The 22,065-nt window shown below is 43.8% G+C and overlaps 1 protein-coding gene across 1 annotated transcript; it reads right to left on the bottom strand.

The window, feature by feature from the left end:
* Positions 1-219: 219 nt before the first annotated feature.
* Positions 220-21,946, bottom strand: ATP6V1C2 (ATPase H+ transporting V1 subunit C2). The gene is made up of 13 exons (XM_069805803.1): positions 21,821-21,946; positions 21,507-21,664; positions 19,885-19,952; positions 14,485-14,570; positions 9,690-9,784; positions 8,918-9,009; positions 5,847-5,945; positions 4,706-4,774; positions 3,606-3,698; positions 3,089-3,182; positions 2,686-2,783; positions 2,164-2,293; positions 220-1,347 (listed from the first exon to the last, which is right to left on the bottom strand). The coding sequence occupies exons 2-13, from the start codon at positions 21,633-21,635 to the stop codon at positions 1,252-1,254; spliced, it is 1,149 nt and encodes a 382-aa protein (XP_069661904.1). The 5' UTR covers positions 21,636-21,664; positions 21,821-21,946; the 3' UTR covers positions 220-1,251.
* Positions 21,947-22,065: the final 119 nt, after the last annotated feature.

The following is a 22,065-nucleotide window of genomic DNA, read 5'->3' on the forward strand; positions in this document are numbered from 1 at the left end:
GATGGTGCAGAGGGGAGTCCTGAACCACCCCCTTGCTGTGAATGATCTTGACAGTTTGGCCTAAAGCCTGATTAGACAGAGAATCTTGGTTTAAATGCTTTTCAGTCTTCCTATTCCTTCTCAGGGCCTTTCTCCTTCTTTGTGCCAGAATTTGTAAGATCATTAATACAATGGAAGTGGGGTTGCTGCTGCAATTGGAGACACTGGGAGCTGTTGGTCTTTTCCCCAGGATTAGTGATGAAGCTAATCCCTGTTTTAGGGCATGAGGACTTCCAGGTGCTAACAGAAAAACACCATGGTGCTGTCTCCAGCAAATTGGGTAATATTTCTTCACTTCCCATCTGGCATTGCTTTGATTTGAAATTGCTAGTTCCTTGGAAGGGGAATCAGGACTGGGAATGGGGATGGTTACTGCTGCTTTTTCTTTAATAAAAATACTACTATATTTTGTTGCTCTCCATGTCTTATGTACTGGTGTCTAGTGAAGTGATCAGCTTGTTTATAAGTAAGGAATGACAGAACTGAAAGTTTCCCCTCCTTTCAAGGAAATAACTTAATATGGGTATTTGTCATCTAGTATCTGTAAGAGATTGCCTGTAGCTCATACCTACGAAAGGCAGTGGAAGAACCACTGGTAGCCAACAGTAACTTGACTGCTGATTTGGTGCAGGAAATGTGCTCCAACTCTAAGTCATCCCAGCAGATGAGATCTAATGGAACTGTTCTAACTGAGATGTCTTGGCAAAAACTAAGCTTATGAGTACTTGGGACTACAAGTCATACTACAATAAGTTCCACAGCAATTTTCAGGATCTTTCTTCTTAAGCTTTTTTTAAATTTAAAACCTTTGGGTTTTGCTCTGATGCTTTCTACTTTTTTGGGTTTTTTTTAAGTTTGCTTTGTTAGAAAACCAGGACTGTGTACACCTAGCAGATCCATTAGCCACCACACTTTTTAAATTGTTTTATTTCAAGTCCAGTAGATATTCCATCTTTGTAACTTACCAAAAAAAATAAATACTACCATAGTACTTCCTGCCTCTGAAATATGTTTTTGTAAAACTATGAACAAGGGAGACTTACGTTGAAGTCACTTTGTAAATGTAAAAATTACTGGAAGGGGTAGGAAGATCTTATGCAATTATCCTGCTACAGCATCTGCATTTTAATTTGACTTTCAGTAGCTAAAGATTTTTTTACCGTAACATTAGGGTCTTGGAAAATTAATAGATGAAGCTTGAGCAATTTTTCTTTAACTGCAGTCAAGAAGACTGAGGTCAATCTTGAAATAGACATAAGGATAGTATTCTTGATTACTCAGTTGTAAACCAGGGATGTCCATGCCAGGCTGCAAAAGGAAACAATATGACTTTAGTACCAGTAAACAAACTTGCACAGTTCCAAGCTACAGCAGATTGCTTTTGTGCTCCTCTTCCACAGGTGGAATGGAGTTTTGTATCTGCTGTGCTTAAGATGGGGAATTTGCCACTGAGAATCTGGCATTTGCTTGGTATTTTCAGGCTACCTAATACAGTTAGCATTGAGAATTCATGCTTTGTTGCAACTTCATGAACATGTATTGTAGCATTTTTGTGTGCTTCGGCTCTAGAGCAACTAATTTCTTTCTCCTTTCTTCATGCACTGGGAATTTTGTGCTTGCTGGTTTAATGCCTAGTGGTTTATCCTAAATTGTTTGTACACTCAAGATATGCGGTGGGAGAAAGCAACTACTGCTTGCTGAAGGTCTAGATTGAGGTATTTAGTCAATGACAGCCTTTTACAGGGGATTGAGGTGTCAGAGTCCTAGCATTTAATTCTGCATTCATTTGTCTTGCTTGTGTTGATCTGAATGTTTATAGAAGAGTTGAAGCTTTTTACCTGGAGGAACTGCCATAATTGAGCAGACCTATTTCAGTCTGGTAGCTGTAAACATCAGCTGTTTTAACAGAAAACCTAAGCAATCTCTACGCATTTCCATCATCACCTGAGCCTACCTGTTACCCTAATCCAGTCTAACCACTGGAGGGATTAGAGGTGCATCCAGGGCTCCTCGCATTGCAAGATGTGAGGAGATGCATGCTCTAGCCCCTGGACCGTGAAAGTGTTAACATTTATCCAAGCTGAGACAAGCTAGAGCATGTGCACTTGCAGTCCAAATACATACGTCCATTATACTTGCTGCTGCAACTTCATCCAGGTGTTTGAAGACCACGTTTAGGACATCTCTGAGGCGTTTTACAGACTTCCTATTTGGCTGCAGCAGCATTGCTTGGAAATTCACTGGGAGGCCATACCTTGAAACACATCAACATACACAATCGTCTGCTGGGAAGGGGCACACCTTTCCGCTCCTGCCCTTCTCTCTCTCTCTCCTGGCATGCTAGCTGATGGTACATTGCAGAAACAATGTCAGTGGTGGTGTGCTGCCTCCTTATCTGAAAGCATTTTGGTTTTGAAGCTGAAAGTCAACTAAATGGTGTCTTTGTTTTCCACTTCCCTATAAGTGCCCCCAAAGAACTGTTCATCAACTTTGTACGTCACCTTTTTTGTGGTCATCTGTATTGTCTCCTGTTAGCTCCTGGAATTAGGTGTGTAAGGGATGTTCCCTCCCACAAAGAAACTGCTCCAGCTGTGGATTTTGACTTCTGTAGGAATGTCTGCCAGCACTGCGTGTTTACCCACTTACCTCAGGACAGATTCAACAAAAACTCTCAAGGCTTTCACGTGAATCCAAGCCACAAATGCTTCGCTGAAGTTTACTTTCAGCCAGCGCAGTAACGGGCCCTATGAGAACAGATACAACAGTATTGTGATCCCCTTGCTGTGTGAAGCAGCTCCATAGCTAACACCACTGAATCCATCACGGGCTGCTGAGATAATTCTCAGGCAGCCTGTTAGTGGCTCCCAGTTTATCAGAAACTCAAGTGACCTTGGGCAAATTGTGTTATCTATCCTGTGCCTCAGTTTTCTGAGCTAAATGGAGCTCACAGGAGTCTGTTGGAACCATAAAGCCATTTCTGAGAAGTGCTTAGGCGCACTGGTAGCAGAGGCTGTCATTATGTAGGCCATCAACTTCATGTGCTACTTACATATTGTTGTTTCTTATCGGAAGCTAATTTCATCAGCTCTTCCTTCTCACATTTCAGTTCCTTCTCATCAAAATAAAACTCTCGAACCATGAACCTACAATTGAATGACATTTGCTCTCACAAGCCATAGTCCAAGCAATACGCACACTCATTTCTTTTGTTTCTGGAGAAGTGGGTACAGGATGTTTCAAAGTTGCTAGCCATTTAACCAGATCAGGTATGTGGAGGGTGGGAGTTGAAGTCACCCACAGAAAGCAAGCTTCCTGCTGTCAGTAGCATGAGAGCGGGAAGGACAATTCCAGGATCTGTAGTCTGGTCCTTAAAGAACAGGATTGCTGCTGTATCTACTGCCACAGCTCCTTCCACCCTGCCTTCTCATGGCTTTAGGACCAGCAGCAGCCCAAACAGTAAACAAGTCCTGAAAACCAGTGATGGATTCAGCTGTACTGCACACAGAACAAGCCTCGCCTTACACCTGCTTGCTAGCCTGTGCTGCCTAGCAATTGGTGCTTCTTACCTGTTCTCCCTGGCTTTAGCCTTGAAGTCATCCATCACTTTTCTAAATAGGGTCACAGTGAAGAGTCCTCCCTCTGCATCCTCAGCAATCATTCTGTGAGAGGGAAATCCACTGCTGTGATTTGACATGGCAAATCCCTCATACCTTCTTTACCACCTTCTTTTGCAGTTCTTTTTTTCATTTATCATACTAAACAACACCCTGCTTTTCAAGAACTGCTGTGACTGAAATAGGGAGCTTAAGTCTTTACTAAAACACTGGCTATGCTATCTCAAGTGTAAAACTCCCATGAATTAAGTTCCTGAACCCATTGTAGTACACGCACATTCTGCCTGTCTGATTTTACTGTGTTTCCTGGTAACATTCCCCCACTTTCCATGCACTTCTGTTTTTTGAGACAGGTAGTAGGAAACAGCTTTCTTCTTTCTCTGTGCTTTTCACTTCTTCCATTTCAGATAATAGCAGTCACCTCTTGTGCCCTGGATTGGACCTCATGGTGTGCATGAACTGAGCAGTGGAATATATAATTCCCGGGAAGGATTTTTTAGTCCAGGTGACAGGATAAGTTAATATGGCATTTGCTAATGCAAATGACAGTACAGTGAATTACCCTATTCTACAGCAGGAAGCAATTAAAGATGCAAATACAGTGTTTGATCTTTGTCAAAAGTAGTTTTCATAGAGTTGTATGTGATTGCATGTGGCTGAATGTCCTGTGTTCAGCTGAGATAATTTTCACAGGAACCTGGGAGGGGAAACCAGGAGACTGAATTATGCCTGGATTACTGTAACAAATTGTGTGTTTTACACAAAAAGCAAAGGCCCTGGTTGAAAGTAGAAAGAACTAGATTACTGGAAAAGGGAACAACAAGCTAATTGTAAAAAAAAAGTAATGATTTTTTTTTTTCCTTTCATCTGCACTTCCCTTCAAGAGGGTAATTTCTGATTTCAATTGAGAATGAGATTAGGCAAATCTATATGTTAACATGGAGCCCATGGGTTACACAAGTGGTTCCTTCCAGGATCCAGCAATTTCAGGGGCTGAAATATGGCAGGGATGTCTGAAACAAACAGGGACCTTAATTTGGAATTTCACTTACTTGGTGGAGCGAGGCACTACCATATCGGAGAGGGATTCATAGGTCTTCTGCCACTGTACATAGCTTGACCTTTGAGCAACACAAAAAAAGCACAGTAAATAAATACTACATACCAGAAAGCAAATGTGTTGATAAATAATTAAGCTAACGGCTTAGGATAGAAGGGTTGGAGCTCATTGTGCTGGTTATGTGATTAAGATACATTAAGCCTCTCCTATCCTTTCCTCTCCTAGTCACCAGCTAGGGAGATGTTTCCCTCAACACTGCAATCCTCACTTTGGGTCTTGGCATGAGGAAGGGCCCAGAGCAGGAAGCTGATGGTGGGAAGGATGTGGCTTTTGGCACATACTTCCAGGCTGCCACACAGCATCCCATGCTCCAGGACCCCTGCACAAGCTGCCCCTGATCCATGGTAGGTGTGGTACATCTGCTATCCGCAATCCCAGAGCTGATCAGTGCAAACAAGGTAAGTGCCAGCGCTGGGAGAAAGGGGTCAAGGGCATGGTAAGAGTTTGCAAAGCAAGAAGCCTGTTTATAGGGGGAATCTGAAAGAGTGTGCAGATAATAAACTCAACAAACTTACCTCAGATAGCTTTTTGTAACATGGTTTTCAGACAAAATAGTGATGGTACTGTATGTGTATCTTGGGACAGAGCTATACGGAGAGGAAAAGTTTTGTGTAGGCTTCTGGGAAGGATGTTGCATAACTTCACAACTGATGGTGATGGCAGTCATCCTACTTGCAGGCATTTACGAACACACAGCCAGCAAAGGCCTTGTGAGCTTGACAGGTCTAATTCCTTTTATAAACTGGCTAAGCTCCAGTAAGAATCTGGTTTTCTCTTTTTTTTAACTCATACTATTCCTACCAGGAGGCCGTTTGAGAATGCACTCTGTAACCATTAAAAACCTGCATCCCAATTCTGTCCTGCTCCAAGTTCAGAGCAGTCTTTGTCTCTTTCTTTCGTGCCAGCACCACCCTTGGCAGAAAATGTTCTTTCCTCTTTGCTAACCGCTCCACCCGTGCCCCAGTCAGGGTGCTGATGGGCTGCCCCAACCTCATCCAGTATTGCCTGGATCCAGTGCTTAGGCCTGAAACTCAATGCCACATTGAGCGTGTGTGCACGCACTATTGCCTTACTTTGGCACCACAACGAGCAGCGTGATAAGATACTCGGAATTCAGAACAAAGTCTTCTTTATGCACAATGTCTGCTAGGGTCCGAGTCAGCAGATTTCCCCTACGGTGAAGAAGACAAAGGAAAAATAACATTAGCAGGAACCCAGCAGCAGCACACTGGAGGTATTGTGCTGTGGTTATAGTTGCTAATAGTACATACTGGGGTAGAAGGCGACCAGGAAGGAGGTGGCTAAAGGACACGTCTACACTTCTAAAATGGCTATTTAGTTATTTTTACTGCAACTAAAAAGAATAAAAAAGGAACTACTACTAATGGCAGAATATTGGTGACTAGCTAGTTTATGCCCTTTATGTGAAATTACACCATTCTGCTGCTATTGTTTCTACATTAAGGGTGTAGATGCTTGGGAAGCGCACATCTGAAGTTACCATCCCACTCCTGGTCATCGCTGCATCTTGCAGGAGGCACCTGCCTTCTCAGGCTGCCTGTTGAGCTGCCTGTGTGACCGTGCTTCAGTCAGAGTAAGCAATGTTAGTATGGACTGAAGCCATCAAAGCAACCCTGGCACACCTGGACTGCCACGGACAAGTGGGAGCAGCAGTCTGGTATGCACGTGGGACCTGCAGGAGGTGGTCTCTTCACAGCAGGAGCCCACTTGATCACATTGAGTCCTACTACTGCTGCACACTCAGGAAGTGTAGGCGGCTGGGGCTGGCCGGGCATGGCTGGTAGGCACTAGGTGTGTGTGGGAAGAGAGCAGCTGCCCTCCCTGTGGCAGGGCAGGAGTGAAAAAGGACCTAAACCAGTAGGTTTTGGTTTGAGGTTCTCTGTCCCAGTCTAAACACTAATTAACTGGCCGGTAACATCTTATTAGATGTTTGTTCAAGCCAAGCTAGCTGGCACTGGTAGTCACCAGAGAAGCCAGCATTTAAAGGTGGATGGGAGGGTGAGAGGACAATAGACCTGGACCACAAGGTCTCCGTTCCTCTCCCTCATCACCTTGCTGGAGGCCTGGCACTTCTCATGTTCCCCACACAGAGCTTCTTCCTCTCTCCAGGTGCTTAAAGCTGACATGGAAGCTGGAGAGATGCTGCAAGAGTGGGTTGGGAATACAAATGGTGCCAAGAAAAGAGAAATGGGAGCTAACGTCCCCTTGTCCCTCCTGCCCATGATTATCCACATGCACGCAGCCTGAGACAAACATGTCTAAGACTGTCTATGTCAAGCTGGAAGCACAGGCCAGTGGTGCTGGCTGGCGGTGGTGAGGCATGGACACAGGAACTCAGCAGAGAGAGAGGGAGATGTAACTGTGACCTGGCTCTGCTGACCCTCGTGGGCACTGCAGTCCCCATGTTGAGCAGGTCACCATAAGGGATAGCGGGCTTTTTGACAAACTCATTCTGAACCACCACCTGGAAGTATTTTTTTCTGTGGTTTCTCCTTGGGTTCAGTGGAGTTGGTGCCAGGCATGCTCATTTTAGCTCCACAGTCAGAGCGAAATTCAAGCCACTCTGGACTTTGGTGTGAGCCTCTGTGACTATCTGCCTTGGGTAAAGGCTGGTTTCTAGGGAGGCTGCCAGCCTGTCTGGCTGCAGTGCCAGGAATCATAGAATCATAGAATGGTTTAGGTTGGAAGGGATGTTAAAGATCATCTAGTTCCAACCCCCCTGCCATGGGCAGGGACACCTTCCACTAGACCAGGTTGCTCAAAGCCCCATCCAACCTGGCCTTGGACACTTCCAGGGACAGGGAATCCACAGCCTCTCTGGGCAACCTGTTCCACCGCCTCACCACCCTCACAGTAAAGAACTTCTTCCTTACATCTAATCTAAACCTACCTTCTTTCAGTTTAAAGCCATTACCCCTTGTCCTATCACTCCATGCCCTTGTAAAAAGTCCCTCTCTGGCTTTCTTGTGGGCCCCCTTTAAGTACTGAAAGGCTGCAGTAAGGTCTCCCTGGAGCCTTCTCTTCTCCACGCTGAACAACCCCACCTCTCTCAGCCTGTTCTCACAGGAGAGGTGTTCCATCCCTCTGATCATTTTTGTGGCCCTCCTCTGGACCTGCTCCAACAGGTCCATGTCTTTCTTACTTTGGAGGCCCCAGAACTGAACACAGGACTGCAGATGGGGTCTCACCAGAGCGGAGCAGAGGGGCAGAATCACCTCCCTCGACCTGCTGGCCACGCTGCTTTTGATGCAGCTCAGGATATGGTTGGCTTTCTGGGCTGCAAGTGCACATTGCTGGCTCATATACAGTTTTTCATCCACTAATACCCCCAAGTCCTTCTCCGCAGGGCTGCTCTCAATCCACTCATCACCCACCCTGTATTTGTGGAAGGCAAGGACCTGTGTCCTGTGCCCAGAGCAAAGGGCCTGAGTAGGAAAGAGTGGCACATATGAGCATGTGTTGGGCAAGGGCTTGCACAGCATCATCTAAGTTGCTTTAAATTTACTACTTACTGGAATTTACTATTCTCCCCAGTGATACCCTGGAAAAAAATCCAGGTATCAGCACTGACATAAGTAAAGACCACAAGCAGTTGAAGACAGGAGAGAGAACATTTGGGGACCCCTGACAAGGCATTACCTGGACCAACATAATGGGACAAAGAAAAGAAAAAAGTAAGTGGGATGCTGGTGAGGTGCGGCAACAAGCAAGACAGAGCTGTTTCCTATGGGAGCTCTGCAAATGCTGTTCAGAACATAGGAAACAGTTCTGTCCTGCAAAGGAATCCACCAGCTGACCCAGCTCATCTAATTTCTGAATCCCTGAAATCTCATCAGAACAGTAGAGCGCATTTGGTTTTGACTCTTTCCAAGACTGTCTGCTCACACTGCCAATAAAATCATATTAGGAACTGCAGTCTCCCTGAGCTGATTTTGAGACATGCTGATCACACCAGCTCCCCGCCTCCAGCTTTCACTGGGTCTGTAGATGCTCAGCATGCCCCAAAGCCAGAAAAATTTGTTCCCACCAGAACACACATGGTCCACCGGACAGCAACGGTGCGAGCACTGTCCTCAGTTCAGCCATGTAGCATTCCAGATGCAAACAGGCATGTGCTACTTACACAGTTTTTTTCTCCAGGCTTTGCAAATTTCCTTTAATGTTGTTGTATGCAGCTGATCGTGTCTTTAGGTCTGTTTCTATCTGAGTCACTTGCTATAACAAAGTAAAAAAAGAAGTCAGTCAACTCAGTGCTTGAGGCATTGTCCTTGCCCCCCTCTCACTACCTCTGCACCTTAACACAGCAGTCAGCCCCTTGTAAAACCACCCGATTGTGGCCAAGAAGGAGCCGGTGTCAGAGCTCCCCTGGGGCAAAGGCAGAAGAGTAGGATTCAGTTAGCTGTTGCTTTGTGTGTTATAGCTGTACCTAAGGAGCAAGCTCATGGTTTCTTTTGTTATCTATACTGAACAACACATCATGCCTTTCTTTATGGACTGACTTTGTAAATAATTCATCCAGACTGCAATGGGTTTGCTTTAATGTCAGGCCAATAATTTCACAAAAGCACTCCAAAATGGAGAATAATATGGCAGTATATAAAACCAATAAAATACTACAATGAAGGGGATTAAAGTGCAGAAAGCATGTCAATGTACCCAAGTAAATCTGATAAAGTGCCATATACTTACAGACTGGATAGGTTTAAATATATGTACCATTATTATTACAGTAGAAATTAAAGTAATATCAACTGCTTCAGTACAAAGTGTGTGCTTCTGAGCCTGTTCCTGCCCAAACCAAAGGCAAAGCTCTCACTGACTGCCATGAGAGACCAAAAACTGCCAAAAGATATGCTTCCCCATGCTGATGTCTTAAAATTTGGAGTACAATTTACCTTTGCTAATGCTTCTGATATATTCTTCAGCGGCTGCTTTATGGGATATTTGGCCATGTCCCACTCAAACCGTGTCAGGTAGCTAATTAGGTCAACTGAAAATGCAAAGAGATGCATGAAAGCAGATAGCTTACCAGATGGCAGGTCAAAGTTTGGGTAGTAGTCCCCAGCTATAGCCTAGGCATAACTTTGGCTGACATTAGAGACAGGAGTGAACCAAAAGCCCACCTCTGAATCCTCATAGAAATTTGATCTAGATGAAATCCACACAGATCATATGCCCAACCTAATCATCTTTCTAAACATCCCCAAACATAGAAGCTGAAACAGAAATCTTTTCTGCATTACACCTAACAGTGTAGAACAAGCATTACTGTAAAATTAGCTGTATCAGCAGGACACAGCAACATGCAGCCAATCCTCACAGTAGAAACAGCTTCTCAGTGTAATCTCAATCTTGATTATTGCAATACACCTGGATTTAATCCCAGCAAGAGCTACCAGAAAAATACTTTGTGCCCAGGACCAGCAGTAATACTCAGGATTGTTGAGAGTTTGATCAAAGGTATTAAGAGCGTAGCTGACGTCATTTCTCTGTGATTCAGTCAAGCGCTCACTAGAAATCAAACAAATTCAGGTGCAATGAGGAATTCCTCATTGACTTTGCACACAGAGCTCCCCATCTCGCACAAAGCTATACGGTATTTCTCTAAATGGATAAATCCAGTCACAACAACAGAAATTCACAGCAAGGCCCCGTGCATGCAGCCCCCCAAAACAAGGCACACTTGGACCGCAGGGAGCCATGGCTTCTGCCCAGAATTGAGGGGAGATGACACATATGACACCCAGCTCCTAGAATAGGATCATGCCATTTCACTCTGAAGACCAAGGCTCCTTAACATTAGAAAACATTAAGGCTTGGTACATTATGGTACCAAAGAGGGAATTCTTGTCTAGCAGCTCATGAAATCAGACAGCTCTCTGCCTGAGTCTTGAGAGCCCTTAGGATGCCAAACACACCCCTACATAGTGTTCTTGGGCAACTCTATGGGATGGGATAAAGTCATGCATGCTGCCACAACAAGCAGAGGGGCTGGGACTGTCTCCCTGCAGGTTAGGGAGGCTAGAGGAAGGCAGCAGGCAGGGTCTCCATGTCTAGACAAAGAGGCCAGAGGAACGGGCATCTGCAGGGTGCGCTTCCTTCCAGACCAGAAGGGTAAACATGGAGAATATCTGGGAAGTTGCTCTGGGGAGATGGGGAGAAAAACAAGCTCAGGGTGCCAAGGAGGGGCATGCCGGGGCATGTTCAGTGCTCTTTGCTGCCTTGTCCAGACAATTAATTCAGTCCCATAGCGAGGTTTGAACACAATTTCTTGTGGGCTGGACTTCCAGGGTGTGGGGAAAACTTTATGAACCAAGATGCATGAGAAGGAACGTGAAAAGTTGTATAATTGCCATACTACCAAGCTGAGGGTTCTACCCTGTGATACCGAATACCCTTGGCAGGGGAGCATTATCCTTTCCATGGGCTTCTCTCATTCCTCAACAGAGTCAGTTTACCCTATTAGATTTCCAAAGCATGGAAAGTCTTATGTTAGGAGGAAACAGGCTTCTTAGCAAGGGATAAACTGCCTGGGAGGCAGAGAGCACTGGCATGATGGTGTTCTCCCCCTTTCTAAAACCACAGCTGTGTAAACCTCCCCCCCATCCAATGGACAGGAGTCATGAGGCAAAGATCCAACCCTTCCTGCTAAGGTCTGACTGGGAATCAGCAAATTCCCCTGCACAGGCAGGGTACCGAACGGAGGCAAAACTGCAGCAGGCAGGGAGAGCTATCACACAGCTCCTGTGTGTGCAGTTCTCCAGCAGTGCTTGCTCATGGTCTCTGTGGGGGAAGGCAGGGAGGTCAAAAATATTTGAGCGACAAAATTCTTTTTCAGCATGGGGTACGCGACAAGGATTTCATCCCGCTGCCTCTCTTCCAAGCTTTCTTGCTTAGGCTTTGCTAAATTCAGTGGGACTGAAACCTGCAAAGAGCATGGTATTACTGGGCTGTGTGGAGGAACAGAGTATTCACAGGCTCTTTAAAGACAGGCACTGACCTGTTTATAGTTGAGGAGATATGAAAGTTCCCTGGAGACCTACACATGCCCCTTCTATCCTCACATTCCTTGAATCTCAGCAGAATTCAAATGTCAGGCAGTTAAGCACAGCATACGTTCTCAGCCTGTTTTACAAGTTCACTCCTGAGCAGTGCTCTGGCACTGGTGCAGTTTAGTTAAGCAGCCTGATCTTGGGGATGGCACAAACTACTGTGAACACACTAGCAGAACTGAGCTTAAAATGCCAAGTAGTCCAAGCACCCTGATGCTCCTGGAATGGCACTCCTCATTTATGGAACCTGTAAAGTCAATTCTAAAAGACTTCAGATAGCTGCCCATCCAGGAGATGCTTCCTACCTACCCCAATGTGCTCACAGCTGCCCAGGAACCCCACAGCCTGAGTATCTCATAACTCTAATTTATTCACCTAGCTCTAAGAGGCAAAGTTAAATACTTCCCCTTCAAAACGCTTAATTCTTCAAAATTGTTATGCTTGCCATTTTGCTTTGTTTTGAGCTCATTATAAAGAATGAAGTTATTCCACCACTTACCAAATTTTAAAATTCATTTGGGTTTAATGTTACTGTAAATGGAAGAGAGTTGTGTCCAAATCTTTAAAGAAAAGGTTTACTTACATTTCACATTTCTTATTCTGTCATAAGCAATAAAGTATTTCCTGCTGTTTTAATATACTAAAATTCCCTTTATTACACAAACACACATTACCCTCTATAAGAGAGACATCTCCACATGGCTGCTTCCAAGTGGTGCCTGCTGGAAAGTAATGTGTGTGTTCACTTAACTAAAAGTGCTGTATCTTCTAGTACTTTGTATTTTTCTTCATGTAAATCTAACCATACAATTGTTAGACACACAGCTACCACCTTCATCAGTTCATGGACCAAACTGCTGTCAGGATTATATACAAATGAGCTAAAATCAGAAAACTTGTAGAGTGCAACTTAAAACAAAGTTTGAGTTGGGACAGACTAATGGTCAAACAGGATGATGCAGCAAGAAGTCATGTCTTATAATTTTGTTTCTGATTTCACAGCCTCAAGGAAGTCTTCAACATAAGGTCCTTTTGCTAACCAGAAAGGGGAGGAGGAAGAATTAGCACAGCAAAGTTGCTGCTGCTTATGAAGAATGACACTGGAATATATTAAGGGAATTCTCATATACTAAAGCTGACTCAATTTTTTAAGATGCAGTCAATAAACTTGGAAAAGTTAATGTCTTAGTTTAATATGATTTGTTTGGGTGACCAAATCCAGACAGAGGACAGAAATTAGTAACACATACAAGTAATTTCCACATCCTTCTATTACAACACATGCAGAGCTGATAGGAAAGGAAAATGGTGTAAAAAGAGGAAACAAAGGAAATAAGTGAAACCTGTTGTTTCTCAAGTCATAGGGATATCGTGATCAAGCTACGAGGTTGTTACTTGAGAAATCCATCGTAACCTGATCACTGTATCTCTACAACCAGACCAAGACTTGTCTCTAGCACTAATACACACAAATGCATGCTTGTAACACCACAATCATCAATCCTCAACATACTTTTGAGACATTTCATTTTATCCTTTAGCCCTGAAATACAGTAAGTGGGATTATTGTACTTGTCAAGCAGTTGCACTCATCAAATGTCAGTCATATGTCATGCAAGGAAGACATTTCTAAAAGAACTTCCTCCCCATCCTTTACTCATACATTTCTGAAGTACAACATTGCAGGCAGTCAAAGGGTGATGGAGTGTGCACTTTTAGTTTTTTTAAAAGTGTCATTCTACAAGCCTGTAATTAGCATGTGTAACACATCCAGTTTTGTTGTACTTTGCCAGGAGAGCTGGGGAGGAATTTGCTTTGAAACACACTCAGGGTCTAATGACCTAGGAGCCATCAGTTTCTAAAGGTTAATTTTGTCCTTGACACAGGCTCCCTTTAGGGCCTTGACTACCATGGTAGATAATAAAGAGGGAAAATTAGTTCATGGAAGTTATAAAAACACCACATTGACTACTTAGAGATGGTGTAGGGGAGCGTGGCGTGTCCAAAGTGCGCCTATTGTCACTGCCTGCTCTTCTTTGCTACCCAACTCCTGCCAGCCAGGGCAGAACACCACCGGAGGGCATTTCTTCCTAACTGGAGCAGCACAAGCACGTCCTGCCAGCCCCTGGAACAACCTTGTGAGTGCAGCCCCAGCTTCATGTTTTGGAGCTGTTGCCTCACATGTCCACCCGTGATGTCAGAAATCCAGTTAACAATGCGATCTATCCCAGCACTGTAGGAGGGAAGGCAAATCACTAACAGATCACTGACAGATGTCATGCAGCCATACGGAATGAGATTTAGCTGCCTGTAAGAGATCCAGCCCATACAGGGCACAGGGCTAGGTCATTTTAGGAGTGAAGAAGGATGTCTCCTGCTTTCCTCTTCACTCCTCAGCTCTGGTATTAGAAACTAGTTCAGTACCAGATGCTGAACACTGTCCTGGAAGCAAAGCTGGTGCTGGATAAAGCTTCTGCTAACTTTGAGAAAAATGGGAACAGGCTAGATGTGTTCTCAAAAAATGTTGCTGATGGTTGTCCTTTCTAGTATGTGAGTGTTTCAATTCCACATGTTCATATTCTGACGCAAACAAAGGCAGCAGCAATGCATTAAAAAAACCCACATTCACAGAACCTACCTCCATTGGCCAGAAGATTTTCCTGGACTTTATCTTTTGAGTCCTCCATAACTTCTCCTATGTACTGGGCTATTTTCTTTATTACGCTTAGGTGTAACAAGAGAAGCTTTGTTAGTGAAGAAACAAAATGCATATCAAACAGTTGCCACAATAATCTGATAAACATGGAGATGCCCAAACAAAACACTTCTGAAGCAGGGCAGCTTAATTTGCAATTCAAATGATAATGAACAATCTATGGCATATTGCAGAACTAAATGCCTTATTTCTGAATACACTGATCTCCGCAAACACATAGGTAATATCATCTCCCCGGTGCTTTAGACTTGCAGAAGATCAAGATTCAGTCTTCTATATACTCAGGATACTCATAGCAGAAACCCATGGCAAGAAGGCGGCAGGAAACCCATGTTTAAAACTCCAAAGGTGATGGAGGAAAAAGAAGCTACATACAGACAACATTGGCTGAAAATCTGTTTCATGGGATGCTAAATAAACCCTTAGGGCTTGCTGAGATAAGGTTCTTACAAAGTACTCAGGGGAAAATGACAATGTTCTCTTGTTTGACAGGAAGAATTTCTTTCTTATTTCTCTTTAGGGAACTCCTCTCTTTAGCATGCTGGACAAGACACTCCTTTAAGATGTGGAAGAACTAGATTCAAATCCTCCCTCTGCCCAATTCAGAGCAGTGATTTGAACAGAGCCCTTTCTGGAGAACATTGTCTCCATGCAGTTATTTATTCTTTGCTTATTTTAAAAAATGGATTCATTGAGTCTCTCCAGCAGTAGATTCCCCTGGCTCTAGTCAAAGTACCTACCTCATACAGGTCAAGAGCCTTTCTGGTTGTTCTAGTATCCTTCTGTACTGAGAAATATTCACAGAATTTGGCCTTTAGTTCCCTAACCGCTCCAGGCTCACTACACATTGTTAAAAAAAAAAACCAAAAAAAAGCAACTGCTAAAAAGTAACTGCCTGATCACGAAATTGGCAGAGACATGAAGTGGACATAATCCTTTGTGTGATGACAGGGAGTGGAGCATAATGGCAGGCTTCTTCTCCCTGTCCTTCCTTACAGAGGGGAGACTACTACAGCTGCAGATTTGCTGAAGACTGAAAGGGCACCTACAGTGTTTGGACAATGTGTCTTGTGACATCCTGTGTCTTTCAAGAGCTCAGGAAAGGGACATCAGGCCAGGTACAGATACCATGAAAGCATTAGAGAAAAGGATTTTCTTCGATGTGCTACAAAGCAGTTATACAGGCCATTTAAAAGCAATAATTCATAGAGGTAAAGATTCCCTCTATCTCCACTCCTGTGAAGAAACCTACAGTCTTTGGAAAGGTTTTCCTGTCCTGTGACAGGGAGGAAAAATCTGAGATTGCTGATGCTGCCAAGAATGCAGTAGTCAGAATTCCTGCTGTTTGGGGTCATTTAGCCTAGACAAGAGAAGACGGTATTGCAGCATTTCAGTATATAAAGGGGCCTTATAAGAAAGATGGAGAGAGACTTTTTACCAGCACCTGTAGTGACAGGACAAAAGGCAACAGTTTTAAACTGAAAGAGTGTAGATTTAGATTGGACGTGAAGAAGGAGTTCTTTACTCTGAGGGTGGTGAGGCACTGGAACAGGTTGCACAGAGAGGTTGTGGATGCCCCATCCCTGGAAGTGTTCAAGGCCAGGTTGGATGGGTCTTTGAGCAACCTGGTCTAGAGGAAGGTGTCCCTGCCCATGGCAGGGGGGTTGGAACTAGATGATCTTTAAAGGTCCCTTCCAACCCAAACCATTTGTCTCATGACCCCGGACAGGCGCAGTTCAGAGTGCCTGTAGGAGGAATCTACACCACTGTACTCTAGTTCACATCCCTTTCTCAGGACTGCCACAGTTTTTCACCATCTGGCTGCAGCCACTTAGGGACCCAGTCCCAGCTGAGTGTTGGTGGAGTACAGCGTGTGTTGCCCACACTCAGGCTGTGGGGAGGGTGTAGGGATCCACACAACAGTTCCCCATCAGCTGCAACCTTGCCAAGCACTTTGGCAATTTTCAGCTTGTAGATACAGCTGGTTTTTGGCTCCTTCACAATGCTCAGGGAGCCCAAAGGAACTTGGAGCAAGGCAGGACTTCAGCCCAGTTAGTAAGAACAGTATAGCAGGAGGCTAAAGACATTACAGAGAAGGCAGCCATCAGGAAAGTGTATAAACCAGTAGCTTTTCCAAGGAGCCTGAGCTGCTTTCATTAGCATTGAGTGCAGCTGGTGGCTAACCTGATAGCTGGGAGACAGTTACCTCTGGTCTCTCTCCATAGGTATAGATGGTGAGACCGGTATGTACTCTCATGTACCCAACAGTCCTAGCTGCCCAGGTGAGGCTTGGTTACCTTCCAGCCCACACGCCCCAAGGTCCCTGCAGCAAGACACAGCCAGAATGTATGTATACACTGGGCCAGAGAAATGTTGTCCAGTTCTGGCCTAGTCTCTGTGCCTTGCCTTGCATCCCATGAAATGCAAGTGGGATTCACTCATCCAGTACATTCCCCATGCAAAGACAGAACATGCACCTTGCGTACCACTGATGTCTGAGGCAAGCGAGAGGAATCAGACCCCCAGAGGAGCCCCATTGACTATAGTGACATCCAACAACAAGCAGCTTTCACATCCAACCCTTAAACCTCTGCCTTTAGGTGAGATGAATCCCACCTTAAGCAAATCTCATGCTCAAATGATGCATTATAAAAGGAGAGGGTTTCAGCTAAACTGCCTCGAGAAGTAGTAATAAAAACCTGTAAAGAGAGTAACTCCATTTAGCCTATTATTATGGCTTGGAAGACTCTCACATTTTGCTTCTGAAATTGCTGCAATGCCATTCCTTTAACACACACACACACACACACACAAAAAGTCTGACACTCTTTAAATGATACTGTGTATTAAAGGGTGCTACCAGCTAGACCTCCAAAATACTGCAGGGAGCAGAAGCCCTGCAATCTGAGGCCGCTGCAGAATGTTGCGCTGACCAAGGACCTGGGAGAACCCCCAGGTAAGAGTGACCGAGGGGACTGTCAGCTTGAGAGAGCTCCATGCTACCACACGGTGACATGGAAAAACACTCTGCCTCCCTGCGTAAATAAATAATAAAAGTATGTGGAAACAATAGATCCTGCAAACTCTTGCCCCTTCTCTGCTGTCCTGGCCGGAGGCAGCGCTGACAGGTTTGCACTGCCTGGCCTTACTGGCAGCTGTGTTTATCTAACAACAGTTCAGCAGGTAGCTGTTTCAGAGGAGCAGGAATCTAAATGCTCAGGTCATTTGTACAGGCTTGTAACCCTCTGGATGCCATTTACTTCAACGAAGTCCGAGTGCTTGGCGTTTTAACCCTTGAATCACAATTTAGACTCAAAACCCTGGGCATTTATTTAACGCAAAATGCTTTTGTATGTCCATGTGGGACTTGATCTGCTAATACATGTGTTGATTATTCTCTGTTATTACTCTATTCTAATGCATTTTTTTTATTTTTCAACACATTTTTCTTATTTTTAAATCTTGTTGATCCTTCTTGGTTACCTAGCTTGATAGGCAAATGAGACAAATAGGAAGAGTCCTTACCTCAGCAGGTCATGGTGGAAGGGCCTCACAGACCCCTTTGCTCAGTGCCTATAGCATGTCATACAGTAAGAGTCATTACTGGCATTAAATGGACTGTTAGTGGAGTAAAGTGGCATTCAGCTTGAACAAGGATCTGTACCATGTTGTCGAGTTAAGTCAAACGTAACAGAAGGAGCCAGTGAGCCTAGGGAGCTCATACTGACATTGCACTTAAAACTACCCTCCATGATCTTACATGGATCCTACGGGCAGCTTTTCAGAAGTTGTAATTCTTCACAAAGCTGGGAATTAGTTCAGCCCTTCTGAAAATCAGTTCTGCATGACTTTTGGCAGCCCTCAAACCCAGATCACACAGTTGCTTGCCTGTCTGCTGCCCTGACTAGAGACACCTTCCTTGAGAACAGATAGCAGGTATTGGCACTGTCTCTCCCCAAATTTGCCCCCATTCCTACTTCATGAAGAATCTCTGCAGTAGGAACCAGAGGCCTGAACGTGTTTACAAAGAATTTGGGGCAGTTGTTTTTTGGCAGGGTCACAATGAAGAAGGTTTTCTTGATGAATTAAGTTGCTCTGTCCTACTAAAAATCCTGAAAAAAGGGATATGGTTTAGTTTTAGGTAGTCCCGTGAGAAGCCGAGTTGGACTCAATGATCCTTATGGGTCCTTTCCAACTCAAGATACTCAATGATTCTAAAAAGATCAACGTTGTGTGCAACCCAGAGTGATCAAATGTAATCATCCTAATACAGCCTTGCTGTCACACCAGTGAAGTGTAAAAAAAAAACAAACCAAAAAACCTATGGACAAATGTATTCTAGAAGACTTACTCTTACCCAAACTGCCTAGCTTACATGTAAACAGTTTACATCAATGTTTCTGTATGTGTTTGCCAGACAAAATCTATGGAAGTATCAAGCATATTTAGACAAGCAAATCCTTATTAGTCCCAGCTGAGGGGAAAAAAGGCAAAAAGCCCCAGAGCTAACACATGCCTCTGTGAACAAGACCACAACTATACGTGAGGTATGTTTCCAAAGCAAAAAAGAACCCCCCCCCAAAACCCAGCAGCTTATACTTTCATTGCCTCAACAACAAAGTCTACTTTGTGCCATGAAGTATCTTACAACCTGGCATTTTCTCAGCTTGCTGTACTATATTATTCTTTGTACACCCAGGTCAGTTTGGCCCAAAAGGGACACTGGGCAATGATCATCAAGGAGATCATGTGAGCCTTTGCATAAGTAGGTTTGATACAATGTGAGTCAATATTTTGATTTTCAAGGAGTTTAAAAGCCTGAGAGGGAGAGCTCTGGGTTTCATTCAGAAGAACTTATTCCTTAGAACTCCTATATCTGGTTGAAAAGGGGCAGAAGGCTCAATAGAAATATTCTGGGAAAATAAGATTTGGGAGGGCTTCATATTCTTTAAATGCTGTTTTATTAATTTAAGTTTCTGGATGGGGTGGGAGGATGTTCTTTTAAAAAGAAAAAAAAGAAAAAAAAAAGAACCTTTTTAAGCAGTTTCATTTCAAGAAACAGCTTCCCTATCACTGCGACTCAAATGGATTGTTGTGCACACAAAACTATCATGGACTTAATTCAGCTAAATTTTAAGGAATGAGCCTTTCTTTGTGATGACTCCATAGCGATCAACACAAGGGTTAAACAAAGCCTATCCACTTCAGTCCATTTGTAGTCTGGGCTGAACTGAGTCAGACGGAGGTGAACACAAGGACATACCGTTCCACAAAAACAATGTCTGTTTCTCATTTGTAGGTAGTAAATAAGATCTATTTTACCTTTCAGCAAAGCTATCAAGTTTTCCCAACTCATCTGACAGACCAACAAGAGCATCCAGTGTCCCCACCTGTGCAAAAGATGAGAAGTAGGTGAAAGATGCACAAGTCTGTCTAAGGCTTCTGTTGGCAGAGTCTTAGGGACACCGACTTGTGTTTAGCACTTGTTTGGCAGAACTTTATGTACTTGGTGGTAAATAGTAGCAATTCCTTTACCCAAGACCTAGGGCATAAAAAGCCTTTTCCAATAAAGGAAAAAAGTATGTGTAGTCTCAAGACTACACATCAGTGTCTTCCTTCCTGTTTTCATTCCCGTATCATCAAGTTGCATAGACTAGTCTTTAACCTGATAAAATAGTGACGAGAAATGCACACAATATACATACAAACAAATCAGATGTACTGAGAGAACCAAGGGAAGCAGCACTTATTCAAAAGGGGGTCTCTGCATTCTTTGCTATTACCAAACACTAAGCCTCTCACAAAGCCATTTCCTCCAAGACCAACATCTGCTTTTTCTATGACTCTGTCACAGTCATAATCCCATGTTTATGGCATGGCAATATATTGCCAAACCTTTTCTTGTAATGTTGCCAGTTCAACATTATGAAGGGTCAAGCTGAAGGAGAAGAAACAAATTTTACCTAGAAAAATTAGCAGAATATTAATAGGCTGGTTGCATTTTCGAATATTACAAATGCTTTATTTCCTTTAACATTAGCTGACTCACACCAACACCGTCTGGGTAAGGCCCATAGATGGTAGAAATCACATCAATCTCAGGTGAACATGCAAAAAGCAACATTCCCAGTCTGAAACATTCATATGACAATTCAGTAGGTTATTACTTGGGAACAGGTCACATTCCCCTTTTACTTGCACCCTTATGTAATTGGAACAGCTCAAGTTATAACTGTTAACAATCTTTTTGGATTAAAGCCAGACCCTGGATGCACTAAGTGTAGCTTCGTTAAGTGATGGGTGATGGCAACTCCCCAACGAACCAAGTTCTACATCTGCAGTAGCTCCATTGACTAATGCAGCATATTTGGATTTTTAATAGCCACAAGTGAAATAAAAATAAGGTGCAGATCTTACAAAATAAGGATTAAATAATGCAAAGATATTTAAAAAATCATGGATTCATACTCTTCCTATTTATATGATGATATGAAGCTGGATAATGTAGCTGAATATACACACACATCCATTTCCCAAGGAGTGATGTGGATTATAGCACCGTTTTCTCTGTCAGCAGTCTTACTGCCATGGTTCTAGATACTTAGCTACTCTCTTTGCATTAGCGATCCAAGTTGTACAATGCTGTATGACTTTCATGACTGGGCCTAAATGGTACGTTGAAGGCAATAGATTAGTTATTTAACTCATCTCACTCATGTTCACTCCTTATACACATATCCTTCCACTGTGAAGGTCAGCTTCAAGCACAATGACTCCTTTTCTCTCTGATCAATTTTCAGTTGACTGAACACAACTCATCCCCCAGCTGCAACGTTCTTCTACTCCCTGCATATTACCCCCAAAATAAATCCCACATTTATCCCAAAAGTCATTAGTCCCTGATACTTTTGTATTGCCCATGCACAAACCCCTTCCTCATTTACCTTTAAGTCTGGAATATGGAATTTGCTGTTGCTCGACAGGTTGGATTTAGATGTCACTGTGTTCATTCTCTCCCATGCCTGCAGATTTGCTTTATCTCCCGGGGCAGAAATTAGCCAGAACTCCAACATGATCTAATCTTTCCCTTCGCTCCTGGACACTGTAGAAACACAAGGCAGGTAAGTGACTAAAAGAGCACCACACAAAATGTGTTCTTCCCTAAGAGCAGAAAGAGTTAGAACGGATGACTGATTTTTTTTCAGAAACACCAGGAGAGTGAGTCAGTCCTGCGTCTCAGGCTGAAATGGAACGTGACCTTCTCCAGAATGTCACGGAAAGAGTGTGGCCGTTCGTCCTTTCTCAGGGTTGTTCCATCCAGTTTCTGAATGAAGAAACGAAGCTTCCTCCTCCCCTTTTCCCTCCCACCCTCTTCCATTCGCCTTGCACTGTAAGTCCAGTTCCATTGCGGAGTTTGGGGACTTCACTAATTAAGGATTTCTGTTTGATAAGTATCGTCACTCAGATTTTTGGGCACTTGTAGGCAAAAGTGAAAGCAAGATG

The sequence above is a fragment of the Haliaeetus albicilla genome, chromosome 18 (genome assembly GCF_947461875.1).
Source record: "Haliaeetus albicilla chromosome 18, bHalAlb1.1, whole genome shotgun sequence".
NCBI classification, from domain to species: Eukaryota; Metazoa; Chordata; class Aves; order Accipitriformes; family Accipitridae; genus Haliaeetus; species Haliaeetus albicilla.